The 13,880-nt window shown below is 44.6% G+C and overlaps 1 protein-coding gene across 1 annotated transcript in view; it reads left to right on the forward strand.

Moving 5' to 3' along the window:
- Window positions 1-1,131: 1,131 nt before the first annotated feature.
- The window catches only part of RGS7BP (regulator of G protein signaling 7 binding protein), a 41,652-nt gene continuing 28,903 nt past the window's right edge, over window positions 1,132-13,880 (forward strand). Inside the window, exons 1-2 of the mRNA XM_064438402.1 lie at window positions 1,132-1,874; window positions 4,637-4,803. Coding sequence (XP_064294472.1) covers window positions 1,716-1,874; window positions 4,637-4,803 — 326 coding nt within the window. The 5' untranslated portion in view covers window positions 1,132-1,715. The remainder of the gene's footprint in view (window positions 1,875-4,636; window positions 4,804-13,880) is intronic.

Here is a 13,880-nt window from a genome sequence, read left to right on the forward strand (position 1 = left end):
TACAAGGTCATTCTAATTTTACCTAAAGTGATGACAGTGCTTGCAAGGCCTGCAAACCCATCAACACTAACACATATCCAGCAGCTTCCATTTCTGGGAAAATAGCAGGAAATGTCTAAAAACAGTTTCAAAGTAGATGAATAGGCAGTGTCCATACTCCGGTAGATGCCAGGGTGTCTGTGCTACAGTAATGATCAGCACAGTCTGAGAAGAGGCCCTCAACCTGCCAGAGTGCCATTGCTGGCGTATTCAGGCTTCTTGGCAAGACTGGATTTCTGTATGTGATGCGTTTGGCATTCCCTTAGAATCAAGAACATTACTGAAACATAAAAAAATTTTGTTTGATGTCCTGAAGAAATAAAATTATACCAGACGTGAGCTAACCAGCCACGGCTACCCAGCTACACAGAGGAATTGGACCAGCCCTGGAGCCGAAGCTGGCGCAGACCACAGCTTGCCCCAGGGCAGTGCAGTGTGGCTGCAGACACGGCCCCACAGCTGCCCCACAGCCGCCTGCATCAGAGAGGCTGGTGCCCAAGGCCTGGCAGGACTGCGAGCGCCAGCCTGGTGAGCTGCAACCGCACTGCTGTGCTGGGGCAAAGAAGAAACAAGTTCTCCAGTCGATGGTTACGTAATCTTTTCTACAACGAACAGATACAATCTACAGTGTAGTTGCATCAACACCCTATAAACATTCTTCTTAGAGCCCCCAAATCAGATGATTTTTAGAGAAGGAAAACAAATTCGAGCAGCGAACCAAGTCTCTGTTAAACAGGAGAGTATTTTCTAAGTAAGCTTCATGAAGACTAGCAGCAACTTCTGCAAAAGCTGGGCGGGCCGCTCGCTAACGCCCGCGGGAGAACAGCCCCTGCGCCCCGGGGGCGGCCCCCGCCGCGGCGGCGGCCCGAGGGGGACGGCGCCGCCCGGCGCCTCCGCGGGGCGCGCAGCGGGAGGGCGCCGGGCACCGCCGCCGGCCGCCTCCCGCGGCACCGGGGCGGCCGGGAGGGCGAGCCAAGGGCCGCCGCTGGCGGGCCCGGGGGGCGGCGGCGGGGCCCCGGGGGGCGGCGGCGGGGCCCCGGGGGGCGGCGGCGGGGCCCCGGGGGGCGGCTGCCGCCCGTTCTCCCGCCCTACGGGGGCGGCGCGCTGCTGCCGGCGTCAGCCCGCCGGCCCCCGCCGCCCCTGCGGCCCTTCCGAGCGGCTGCCGGCGGGCGCCCCGGCGAGAGGCGCCGCTGGGGAGCGCGTAGTGTCGCGGCGGGGCGGGCTCCCCCCGCCGGGTGCGTCGGGCAGGTGCTGGCGGCCGCTGGATGGGAGCCCTTCCCCGGCGGGCACCGCCGCGCTCGACACCCCCCACCCCCCCGCCGGCCGCGGGAAGGAGGGCGGCGGAGCATGCCGCCGGCGGGGCGGTTCCGCTGGGACTGACATGCTGCTGAAGGAGGGAGGGCGCCAGCCCCTCCGCCTCTCCCCGCGGTAGCGGAGGCGATGCTGCAGGGCGCTCCCTGGGCTCTCCCGCAGGCGCCAGGCTACCACCGGGAGCCGCCGCGCTCCCGGCCGTGAGCGGCGCGGCCCCCGGCCGGGCCGAGGCGCCGAGCGGCGCCGGCCCGCACCCCTCCTCGGGGCGGCGGCGGGGGCGGGGGGCGGGGGGTGGGGGGGGAAGGCGCTTCCCGCGCCCGCGGGGCCCCGCGCGGCGGGCGGCTCCGCGCGGCGGATGCGTGTGCATGAGCTCTGCACCGAGCGGGCGCAGGAAGCGCCCCCGCTCCGCCGCATCCATCTTCCAGGGCAGCAAGACCTCGCCGCACGGCCGCGACAGTGAACGCCGGGGCAGCGGCTCCGAGAGCGCCCACCAGACCCAGAGAGCCCTGGATGACTGCAAGATGGTGGGTACCGCACACGGGCTTGCCTTCCTTTTTACCCTCTCCCAGCCTCCTCGTAGCTGGCGGTGGTGCCGCTCCTCCCGCCAGCTTGCCTATTCCCATCACGTGCAGTTGCACTATTTTTAAAACTGCCGTCCCCGCCGGGGGTGCTGCCCTGTAGACTAACTCGTGGCGATTCAAAGGCGGGAGAGGGGAGGGAAGCGAGGGCTGTGGGGAGCCGGCGGGGTGCTGCGGGACAGTCAGGGCAGGACCCCGCCGGCAGCCGGTCCTGCAGCGGCGGGAGCCCTCTCCCCAGCGCACGCCCCTTTCGCGGCGCTGCCAAGCAGCTGGAGGTGCTTTCTGCAGGTTCCGGACAAATCTGTCCCCGGAGTTGCACTCCCTGAAGCCTAAATTGGTAAAGAGTTGCCCCCGCGGCATCTCTGCACTCTGTGCTTGCTGTCTTGGGCAGCGGCCACGCTCCTGCCCTAAAATCCTTCTCCAATAGCACTCAGAACTGGAGGCCCTGAAATCCCATCTCTGACATACGTGGTACCTGTTCCCAGGCTCTCGATTTCCAAACTACATAAAAATACTAGAGTAGCTGGTTGCAATTGTAAAACCTCAGATCAAGCACCTGCATCCATGTTATTTTTGGACTGTCACAGTATGGTATGACATTTTTCTACATTCATGTTCAAAATGCTTGGGTCCTGACACTTTCCTCCAAGCCAGCACCATATACTCTGCCTCCTTGAGCTACAGTCAGCTGGACGCCGGGCCCCAAAATTGCTCCTCTAACCAATGACAGAAATAGAAAACAAATGAAGTTGCTGCTACTTTACTTGAAAAATGTGGATCTTGCTGAAGCTCTGTCCGGTCGCATTGGGAGTGTACCTGCTGCCTCTGTTCTGGTGGATTCTGGCAATTTTTTTTCCCTCTAATACTGCAAACTGTGCTGGCAGGTATCCACTCTGATACCTCAAAATCGGGAGCAACTCCCAGTGCACCAAGGAACAAAAGCTGCCACCGTAGCTCTATAAATGTACCCAACAAGTGGATCTTACTGGGTTCTACCCTTTTTTTCTCTTTCCCAACAGCGTAATGTGGTTAGTTAAATAGAAGTGCTGGCTTTGTAGAATTCACTGATCAGAAATAAATGTTGTCAAGATGCAGTAGGCTTCCCGAGATAAAACCAGTGTGGTTTTTCCCTTGTTCTATGTCTCAATGCTGCAACCTCAGTGAGGTTTTGTTTTCTTTGGCAGTGTTGAGGTGGCCGAATGTGTCCTCTGCTTAGAGAGGGGGTGTCAGGTGAGAACCAGCAAAATGTGTCTGGCATGACCCGTTACCGGTTGCAGGCTGAGACGCTTTTCTCGTTTACTTAATACAAAGTAATTACTCTGTGACACAAGGTAGTACAATTTTTTTCTCTCTCTCCGTTGCTTTCATGCGTTGTTTTAAGCTGCAGAATGAGAGAGTTGAAGCCAGGTTTAGCAAATGTTGTGCCTGGGGCTTTGTTTGCTGTGTCCTTTTGGTTTTGTTTGAGGTTTGGGGGTGGGAGGGTGCAGATGTACTGGAATGCATCGCTGCTCCAGAAGCAGAGAAACCTATTTGCTACCCTTAAATGACATTTAAGAAAGCATGGCCAAAAAACGGGTCCCAATACTGGTTCTCTGTTATACAGGGTAATTACAGATGCTTGAAGATTCAGAATGTAATACGGCAGGAGAAGCGACTCATTTATTTTCTGACTGAGAATTTGAGGGCTTGACTTCAAAATTTTGTAGATCTGATGGAAGCTAGGTTTTTAGCGTGCTTGTATGTTCGGATGTGTTGAACTCGTGGTGGTGACAATGGCTGCAGAATTATAAGCAGTTACTCTTGTCTATTTTTATGTAGTTTGGAAATTGAGGTCAAATTAGCAAAACACAGATAAATAAATATTCTGTTCTCTTGCTCCCTGCCTTCCACCCCCGCCACCGTGTGCAGCAAATGGTCTGATGTGCTTTCTTTCAGAAGACAGCAAGTGCTTCATTTGCTTAAAATATAATCCTACGTACGCAACCAGTGGAACTAAATGATAATGATCTTTCCATCACTGTAAAAGTTACCCATTTATTCAATAGCATCCATGTGTATCTGCTGGATATTTGATTTCTGTAAAGGTTGAAGTGTTTGTTTACTTCTTTGTCTGTTTCCCTCACACACATTGCAAAAAGTGCTTTCTAGAATCCTAACTGGAAAGTGCCCATCTGGTACATCTCCTCAGCCAATAACTTCAGATCAATTTTAAATCTGAAATATGGATTAGAGAGGCCAGTGACAGAACAGAAATCATTACAAAATAAATTAGCAAAATTGCCAGTGTAAAAGCAATTGCTACATTCCAATCCCTAAATGTGCTGTTAATCAGGAAGCAGGAGGAGCAAAGGCAATAATTTCTGGAGATATTTTTGTCTTTTATGATTGCAAAAAATAACCTCATGCTACCAGTAAAACAGCTGGGGTTTTTTGTGTGCTTAATATTTAAGATTAATAACTCAAACACTTTCAGAGGTCAAAAGCAGAAACACTACTTTCCTGCAAGTGGATATTTACAGCTCACAGAAGACACAGCTGTCATGGAGGCCCTAGTCATTTACTAAATCTTGAGCACTTGATCCTTTATGCCATGAAATTGGGAGCAGCAGGAACAAGCCCTAGTTATGGTGTCTTTTTCTAAAAATTTGATTTTTTTTTAATCAGTGTAGTTAAATGTCTCATGTAAGTAAATCCTCTTTGTTTTTCAGCTTGTCCAGGAGTTCAATACCCAGGTGGCTCTGTATCGGGAGCTGGTCATTTCCATTGGGGATGTCTCAGTCACCTCTCCATCTCTGCATGCAGAAATGCACAAAACTCGAACTCAAGGATGTGAGATGGCCTATCAGGCTCATCAAAAACTAGCAGCAATTTCTGGGTAGGAGTCTACTTACACTTAAATAAAGTGATACTCATATGCATGTCTTTGCTAAATGCTTCATTTTGGAAACTTACAGCAAAAGCATTAACTCGTGTTTCTGTTTTAGCCATAGAGATGCATGACCACAAATTCTACAGAATGCTCATCTCTTTAAGATATTGCAATTTGGGGTCAAATCCTGGTCCCCTTACCAGGGTGGTATCCTAGTGATTTCACTGGATGTTTTTATGTACGATGGACAGGATTTTACTCTGTTATCACTAGACAACTTAAAAAGATCAAGGGAGAAGCCTTGCCTTTCCAGGGTGAAATAGCAATAGCTTTCTGCCCAGTCCTTCATTGGGTATACCTAATTGAACAGCTAGAGGCAACTAGCACAGCTCAACTAGATGATTAACAAAATTAGATGAAAAAATAATTAGGTGAAAATTACGTAAGGGGAGGGGAATACAAATACTATCGTGAAAACTTGTGTTTATATTCTGCATATTTTTAAATCCCTATTTGTGTTGAAATGAGGATGAAGCTTTGCCAGCATATGATGTTTTCATTTACTTCTTGCTATTACGTTAGATACATTCCTTTTCATGGTGACAGAATGTTTCATCACTTACTTGAGATTATGCCTCGATACAAGATAAACCACGATAAGTATCTGTGTCTTACAAAACGGGAACTCAATCTGCTTACACAAAGTCTAATTATTTGTGGGTTCTTCACAGTGTGGTGACAGGGGCATTTGTATTAATGCATGTGCCTCCTGAGTCATGTCTCTCTCTGACTACGCTTTGTCAGAACTTCCTGCACGTGCCTTATCCGCCATAAACCACAGTGTACCACTGGAAAAAAACTTTCTTTTTTTGCAGCTCTGCCTAATCCTTCCTGACGTTCTTTCATCATTTTAATGCATATGACAAATCTGTCATAGGTATGGTATATAAGGGAAGACCACACTAACAAACAAAACAGAAGAAAACACTGGTTGGTCACTTCAGTAGAACTGTCAACGTTTTCAGATGTGATTTTGTGCAAAGACTGTTAAGTTGATATAACAACCTTTGATGTGTTCCTCGAACAAAATACATGCCTTTAAGTTACTAAAGTCTGTGAGAATTTAAAAAAAAACAAACCAACCAACCAACCAAAAGATACAGTTCTTTTTAACCAGTGTGCACTACCTCAACACAGGAGCACTGAAAAAGTGGAAGCAAACAGTAGTGAAATTGATCTTGTGTACTTTCAGACTCAAAAGAGAGGCTAATAACAGAACCAAAATAATACATCTGAATAGCAGAACCTAACTTATATTTATTCTGATCTTCTCCTGCCTCCCCACCCCTCGAAAACCATCGATACATGCTCATTTAGAAGCATGGAGGTTTTTTTAAGTAATCATTTCACAGTTGGGAGTCTGTCATATACACAAAAGTGTCCTGAAGGTTGTGCAGTTGCTGCGAGATTGACATTTAGCTAATCTAAAACTGTTTTAAATAACTGTGATAATAACGTGATATCCATAACAACTGGTATGTGTTAGAAACCCTCTGGAAATTACTTGTTTGGTTTGACAGACATTTTACAAGATGTGCTTCACATCTCCACCCTCCTACAGCTGAGGAAAACCATATGAGCCAACTTAACTTGCTTGGTGTATCTGTGAGGAAAGATGGGAGATGAAGGTGCAGCAGGGATTCACTGTGGAAAAGAAATAGATGGAGGAGTAATAAATAGTCCCAGAGGTTTAGTCTTGATTGAGCAGGAAGTGCAATGTAGTGCATATGGCATAGGATCTGGAATGGGAACCTAATTTGGCAGGAATAAAAAGTATCAGGAAGAAAAATACTTAGAGGTGGGAATGTATTAAATCATCCTCAGTACGAAATAGTCAGGAGGGTAGTGTATTGCTCAGAAACCACTGTTAGTCAGCAGATGGGACAAAGGCTCATTTAGTTCACTGCTTTAGTTCAAAATGCACAGCACTGCTCTGTGCAAACGTATGGGTAACATGATCAATTCCACCTTCCAGAGCCTGTTAAAGAAATGCTATTGCTTTCCCACCCAGAGAGAATAAAAGCAATTAGCTAATTACGTTACTAGACTATAAAATTTCATTACGTATCTGCATTCTATTAGTTAAGGTCATCAGTAATGTTCAGTTAATTTCTAAGTGACCTGAGCTGTTGTGTGGCACACCGAGCTTCTTTCAAGAAGTTGGCATCACTGTCTAGGACAACATTAAGTTCATTAATCTTGCTTGTGCTGATGTCTTCCTTGGAAAATTAGCAAACAGCTTCATTTCATACTTCCTGTTTGAATATGTCAGGATTTGAGACTCTTAAACCCACTCCTGATTCAGGCAGCTAGAAGAGGCATCTATTTCCCTTCCTAACTCACCTGTTCTACAAAACTAGGGAAGGTAACAGAGAGGAAAGGTGCAAAGACTCGGAACGACAGAAACAAGAACAGATCCACTAGCGCTGAGAAAGGCAGCTGCAGAAGAAAGTTTGGGAATTGTGGGACGGGAAAGAAATGGTGAGGCGGAGATAATGCATTAAGAACTGCACAGAAATAGAGGTCATGAGGAGGAAAAAGCTTTGATCATGGGCACATCAGTTCTGGAATATTAGGTGGACATCAGAGTAGGACAGTGATGTAATATGAACAAGAAGAGTAAGACTGCAGTTGTAGAAAAAGTATACACTGATATGCCATCAAAAGGAGATTCAGCTAGGGAAATGGAGGATGTTAAAGCTACACTTACATACTAAAAACTGAGAGAAGGAAAAACAAAGGAGATTATGACAAAGAGAAGGAAGTAGCAAGGAAACATAAAACCTTGTGAACTCTGAGCTGGATTAGACCATATCACCCCATCTAGCTCAAATATGACAGCTGCCGGTAGCAAAGGTTTCATAAAAAAGCATATAAGAACATGCTGTGGGTAAAGCGATGCCTTTCCTCATATACTTGCCACTACACAGCAATTAGCAGTTTAGGGGTTTCCTGAGCCAAAGGCTGCATCTGGACAATTTGTATCTGACAAATACAAGTTCTCACAGAAGATCTCAGGATTTGTGTAAATATGAAAGTCTTTTACTCAGAAAATGCTGACAATGAATAATTACATCTTTCCACTGTTGTGTTTTAAAATGTACAAATCAATTTACAAAAAAACCCAGATTCTTGAGAAAGGAAACTTCAGATTTGATCTCCAGTTTAATGGGGCTTCATAGCTCTTTCATCCTCTTCTTAACTTGCTCTCTTACGTATTTTACTTGTAGAAACAGGTGGAATTTTATCAAATCACAGAGTTTGCCAAGACTATCATGGCTTTCAGAGAATAAAGATAAGAAATGAAAGTAATTTAAATTGAAATATCCTAGTTCTAGTTGATGATCTTTTAGGAACGTGAGTCTAAGTAAACTCTTCTGTCAGTGTTGGTTTTCTCAGGACTTCAGGTCAATTCCTGCTCACTGCACTAACTAAAAATTCTTAGTGGTTTTTCATGAACTGTCTTCTGAAAGGAGTGAGTATGGTTTTGGTCCTTTCATAACATATTCTGCTGTACTAATTTATCAGAAATAAAATACCTCAAATTAATTACATTTTGCACCCTTGCAGTATCGGATGTCATGGTCAAAACTGGAGAAAGTAAAACAGCAAGAAAATGAGTCAGCATTATTTTTTTCCAAAAGAAAGGAAAAACACTTGTAACAATAGGAAGATCAGGAAAAAAAAGTGCAAATCTCTGTTTTGGAAGGGGTCTGCTTTATGGGATGATAAAGACTGGTGATATTTTAGAGGTAATCAGGGAGCCAGCTTTATATGTGAAGTACAGTGCATCTGAGATGTAAATGGAAAGATAACTCAGAACTGTATTTTAAGATCCAGGTCTGCACAACTGTGTACGCATGTTTGTAAATGTCCCTTTCGTATTCTCAAGTACTTGGTATGCTTACATAATGCAAATACTTCTGTGTGCGCTTGGCACACTGAAACCAGAACTGGCAGTATCTCTATGACAGTCTGAGATATATGTTGACAGTGCCTTTTTTTTTTTGCATGAAATGAAACTGCATGAGGAGCTCAGGGGTGCATGGCAACGTACATCTGTGTGAACATAGCTTTGAAAGAGGTTGTCCTCTGTTGTTCACACTGGTGTTGCAAAGTCCTGAATCTAAGGAGGAATAAACCCATACACCAGTACAGGCTGGGGGCCAACCAGCTGGAAAGCAGCTTTGCAGGAAAGGGCCTGGGAGGGTCTGGTGAACACCGAAGTCGAACATGAGCGAGCACTGTGCCCTTGTGGCGAAGAGGGCCAACAGCCTACTGTACTACATTAGGAAGTGTTGCCAGCAGGTTGAGGGAGATGATCCTTCCCTTCTACTCAGCACTGTTGAGGCCGTATCTGGAATACTGTGTCCAGCTCTGGGTTCCCTAGTAGAAAAGAGAAAGGGACATACCACAGCAGGTCTAGTCAGTGGCCATGAAGATGATTAAGAGCATGCAACATGTGGCATACAGGAAGAGGCTGACAGACCCGGGATTGTTTAGTTTGGAGAAGAGAAGGCCTGGAAGGGGATCTTGTCAGTGTGTATAAAAAACACCTGATGGAATAGTATAAAGAATACATAGCCAGACTCTTCTCAGTGGTAGCCAGTGACAGAACAGCAGGCACAAATTGAAATACAGAAAATTTTATTTAACCATTTTTAAACCCCCTTTTTTATTGCAAGGTTGGTAAAATATTGGAAAAGGTGCCCTGAGAGGTTGTGGAGTCTCCATCCTTGGAGACACTCAGAACTCAACTGGATATGGGCCTTAGTAACCTGCTGTATCTGACACTGCCTTGATCAGGAGGGTTGGACCAGATCAGTTCTAGATCTCCCTTCTAGCCTGTGACAAAAGTCACTGCTGGGAAAATTCCAAGATAAACTTCCCCTATTTGACATGGAGGTGCATCTGTTACTTATATAAAACAGTTGTTAATATGACTTCCCCTAAGGTCAAGAAAAGTTAAGGAAGTACACCTAAAAATCACATCTGGATTGCAATCCTGTCTTTATCTGCATAGCACAAAAATGTTACTGTAGTGTTGCTTGTAGGTAATTTCTACTTTTGTTCTCCTATGCAGTCTACAATAGATTTCTGATGTTTTCAATAAGCAGTAGGGGGTAATTTCTCAGACCTAATTAATATTAGATCAGTTCCTAAGGTTGTGTTAAAACGTTCTATTGACACCTAATTGTGGCCAAATTTTAATTAACCTGTCTGAATTTTCCCCAAATTATGACACTTAAAAATTATTAACTACTTTCCAAAGCACACAAGCAAAGAAAAAAAAAAGCTGTTCCAAAATATTCTACAAATTAAGAGAGAAGGAGACTTCAGGCTTATAACTTCATGAAAGTTTCATTAAAACAGACATGACAGAAACCACTTTAACTGTTTAACTTCAGATGTTAAATAAAGCACCACTGGCAGGAGTATATCTGAGCAGAAACAAAACACAGCAACGCTTAGTTCAACAGGGAAGAATTTTTACAATCCTGAATCAAAAACAAGGTATTGCCAGCAGATAGGGCAACAAACTAGAGCTCTGCCCAAGCTAGCTACCAATCAAGCAGCATGTATGGAGATCTGTGCCCTCCCTAGATATTTTTACAATCACTGCCATTGTCCTTCTTTGTGCGTATGTGTCAGAGGTGGGGAGAGTGGTATTAATGTTGATCCCTGAAGTTCTGAGTTATAGGCACTGCTCCTGTATCCTGCCTCAGCTACAGTTAGCATTGTTTCAACAACCAGATGAAAATAAAGAATAAGTGCTTCACAGAGGTTGTGCCGTGATAACCAGTATGTGGCCTAAAGAGGTATAATTAAATATAAAAAATAGTGTGATGACGTGTAATAAAACAAAGACAGCAGTTAATATTCACTGCAAGAATCAATACTGTTGTATGTGATAATGCCAACAGAATAATGCCCCTTGTATTCATATGGGTTGTGTTTTTTTTTGCCATAATATTGCAGATATTATAAACAGGAAGACCTTAAAAATCCTATTTAGTAAGTAGAAAATGTTGACATTCTCTGCTTCTGAAAACTGTTGGAAATATAATAGTTCCCAGTTGCACTCACAGACATATACCAAAATCATCTCAGTAAGTTTTTCTAATCTGGCAGCTCAAATCCAACAATTAGAATGATTGAATAGTATCTTACTTAGCAAGTTGTCCTGATGACTTAACTGGAACTGTCCACAATGAGAAAAGTCAGGGAGATATTTGTCTCATTCCAAAGAAGAGCTTTCAGGATCTGGAGCAAGCTCATTACTGAGCATTCTTGTCATACGAAGTCTCATTTCCCCTCAACATTTACATTCAGCTTCTGTAAACATTTACTGTAACTTTCTTAAATGCTTACAATTTTCTTGTGATTTTGAGCATATAAAATTCTAGGGGCAAATTCTGACAGTGTTTATTCCACTTTGTTTGGAATACCTTCACTGATTTCTCAGTCATGAAGTGACTCCAGACTAACTACTGTGTATCAGAGACTGCACCTGTTCCAGTGACTCAAATCCCATTTTTGACTAATGGGAGTTGGTCTACATGGGAATGTTTTGGGAAGTAAGTTCAGATATGGATGTTTTCTGAACTAACTCTTTATGGACAAACTAGCTCACAGTAGTCCAGTAAGTATTCCATAGTTACTCCTTTCTCAATAGGATAAGATGAACTACATTGATCTCACTAGATTCCTTTGCAAAGATTTCTCTAATTATACAAGGAACATAGAAAAGCTAAGACCATTTTCTGTGGAACTGGGTTAAAGTGGGTTCTGATGCTGAGAATAAAATCCATTTACTCGATTTAAGTTGTAAGTTGAAAAAGAAATCATTTCAAGTTCTAATAGGCAAATTCAGAAAGCAAATAATGGAGGAGAAAACAAGGTTACTGACTAAAGCTAGAGCTCTGAAAATAGCTAACCTCTACAGACTCACTTTTCCTTTGTATCTTTGTCTTTGAAACTGTGCTCTAATAGGCAGTTGGGACTTGAAGATACAAGGTATTAATATCTCCCTTTATAGATCAGTCTTTCATAACTGGAAGCTAGATTTAGTAAAGGGCAAACATACCTAAAATTGAATTTAGCATTTACTTCTCTATGTTCAAAACAGCAATTCTGAAAAGTCTGAAAGTTCTACATCGGCAGTGACGCAGTGTAGCTTGTTCATTTGACAGAGTGGAAGAGCTTAGCACCTAGCTTAATGGTAAACCTAATCAGCAGGCAGAAGTGTGGCATTCTTGCTTGTCCAAGCTCTGACAAACTTAATCCCGTAGATGCTGTCAGAGCATTCTCAGAGCCTGACATACACTGACAAATTTGGACCCTTCACAAAACACAGTTGCACCTGCCACTTTCTTTAAACCAAAGCTGAAGGTGAGTCAACTTCATTTCTAGACCACTTGCACCTACCTCCCAGAAAAATGCCCTGACCACAGCCAGGGGAAAGTGGAAGCTAAAAGTAGGACAGACATCATCTTTGTCAGTCATTTTTTTAACCCTTTCTTCCATCTCACACTCAACTAGCACATTCACGCACCTTGCAGTGCAGCGCTGCCACTGCCGAGACACTCAAGGACTGCACATGCTGGGTAAGCCAGACGGGTAAGCCTGCCTCTTAATGTGAAGGGTCTTCTGACAGAAGAGAAGCTGTGTCCCAGCCCAGCCGCCAGGGTCTCTGCCCCATGCTCAGAGATCACCACAAATAGCCATATTCTCCCTGACAAGTTGTAGAGCAACATAGCTTTTTCTCTGTGACATGACCTGAGGCTGTGAGTAAACTGCAGGGAAGGAGGGAGCACGTTGCCATCATCTGACCCAGTGGGCAGAGTATTGTGCACAAGGGAGCAAAATGGTGTAGAGGTCTGCAATGTACTTGGGTTTCAAGCAGTGTCAGTGCAGGTAAACACTGAAGACTAGTAAGGAACTTCCTTGGTTGTAAGGAGAACTTGTATTCTAGTCCATGCTCCCATGATCTTTTCTGTGTTTTAAGCAGATAAAACACATAAAGATGCGGGGGGGGGCAGAGATTCAGAATTCACATAAATGCTGAGAATTCTTCAGCATTCTGCATCTCCAGCCTGGTGAACTGTAAATTCATCCACACAGTATCTTGGTCTAGGGTTGGAGTAGGCTGCAGGTTTAGGGTGGTTTGGCTTCCATTGTGACATGCCTTTTTCATTCAGCACTCTGTTCTGGGTCCCAAACACCAGCCTGGAAGAGGGTATGAAAAAGTGAGGTGTGGCTGTATTTCAAGTCCTTCACTGGAATGCTCTTCTCTGCTATGCATGAGCAGCATTCCACTACAGTTAGATTCCAGGGGGTTTGTTTCTCTAAATCTAACTTGGGATTGATGGAGTATTCCAGCCATAGGTAAGCCTGTTTATCTGTAGCAATGGTTGAAATAACTGCTCTGTTCTATGCTCCTGTTTTGAGCTAAACAAACCATTTACTCAGAAATTGAGATGAAGGAAGACAACATGTAGCCAGAGAGATTTTGGGACTGAATTACATTGGCAGGGTCCCTTTAGAAATACAGCAGTGCCAGAGCTGACCTCGTTCAGATAATTCAGTGTTTCTGCTAGCATTCTATAACTTCATGCCCTTCTCTTGCCCCATTTTGTCCTTCCTTCAGAATATCTGCTATCACTGTTGGACATAAAAAGCTTTTCACACTCCTTCTATGAAAGCAATTTTCTTAGGAAGTAATCAGCCAGAGGATTCAGCTGTAAGGTACATCTATAGAAGCCGGAATGGTGGGGATACTGAAAAGCCTACAAAACTTACGTGTTGACTCTTTTTTCACAGTTGCTGTTACCTTTGCTTCACTCCAAATTTTTGCATACCCTCCACTCCCTTGTCATCCCTTTTCTTCAGTGTTTCTGTTTCTCCGGAAAATTTGCTGCTGTCATAATGACTGTTTGGAAACTTTTCAGGGCAGAGATGTGAATGTACTTACAACAAGCCCACTGGAATCCATGTAACTTTAGATCTGTGGTATTACTATA

The sequence above is a fragment of the Phalacrocorax carbo genome, chromosome Z (assembly GCF_963921805.1).
Source record: "Phalacrocorax carbo chromosome Z, bPhaCar2.1, whole genome shotgun sequence".
In the NCBI taxonomy this organism is placed as follows: Eukaryota; Metazoa; Chordata; class Aves; order Suliformes; family Phalacrocoracidae; genus Phalacrocorax; species Phalacrocorax carbo.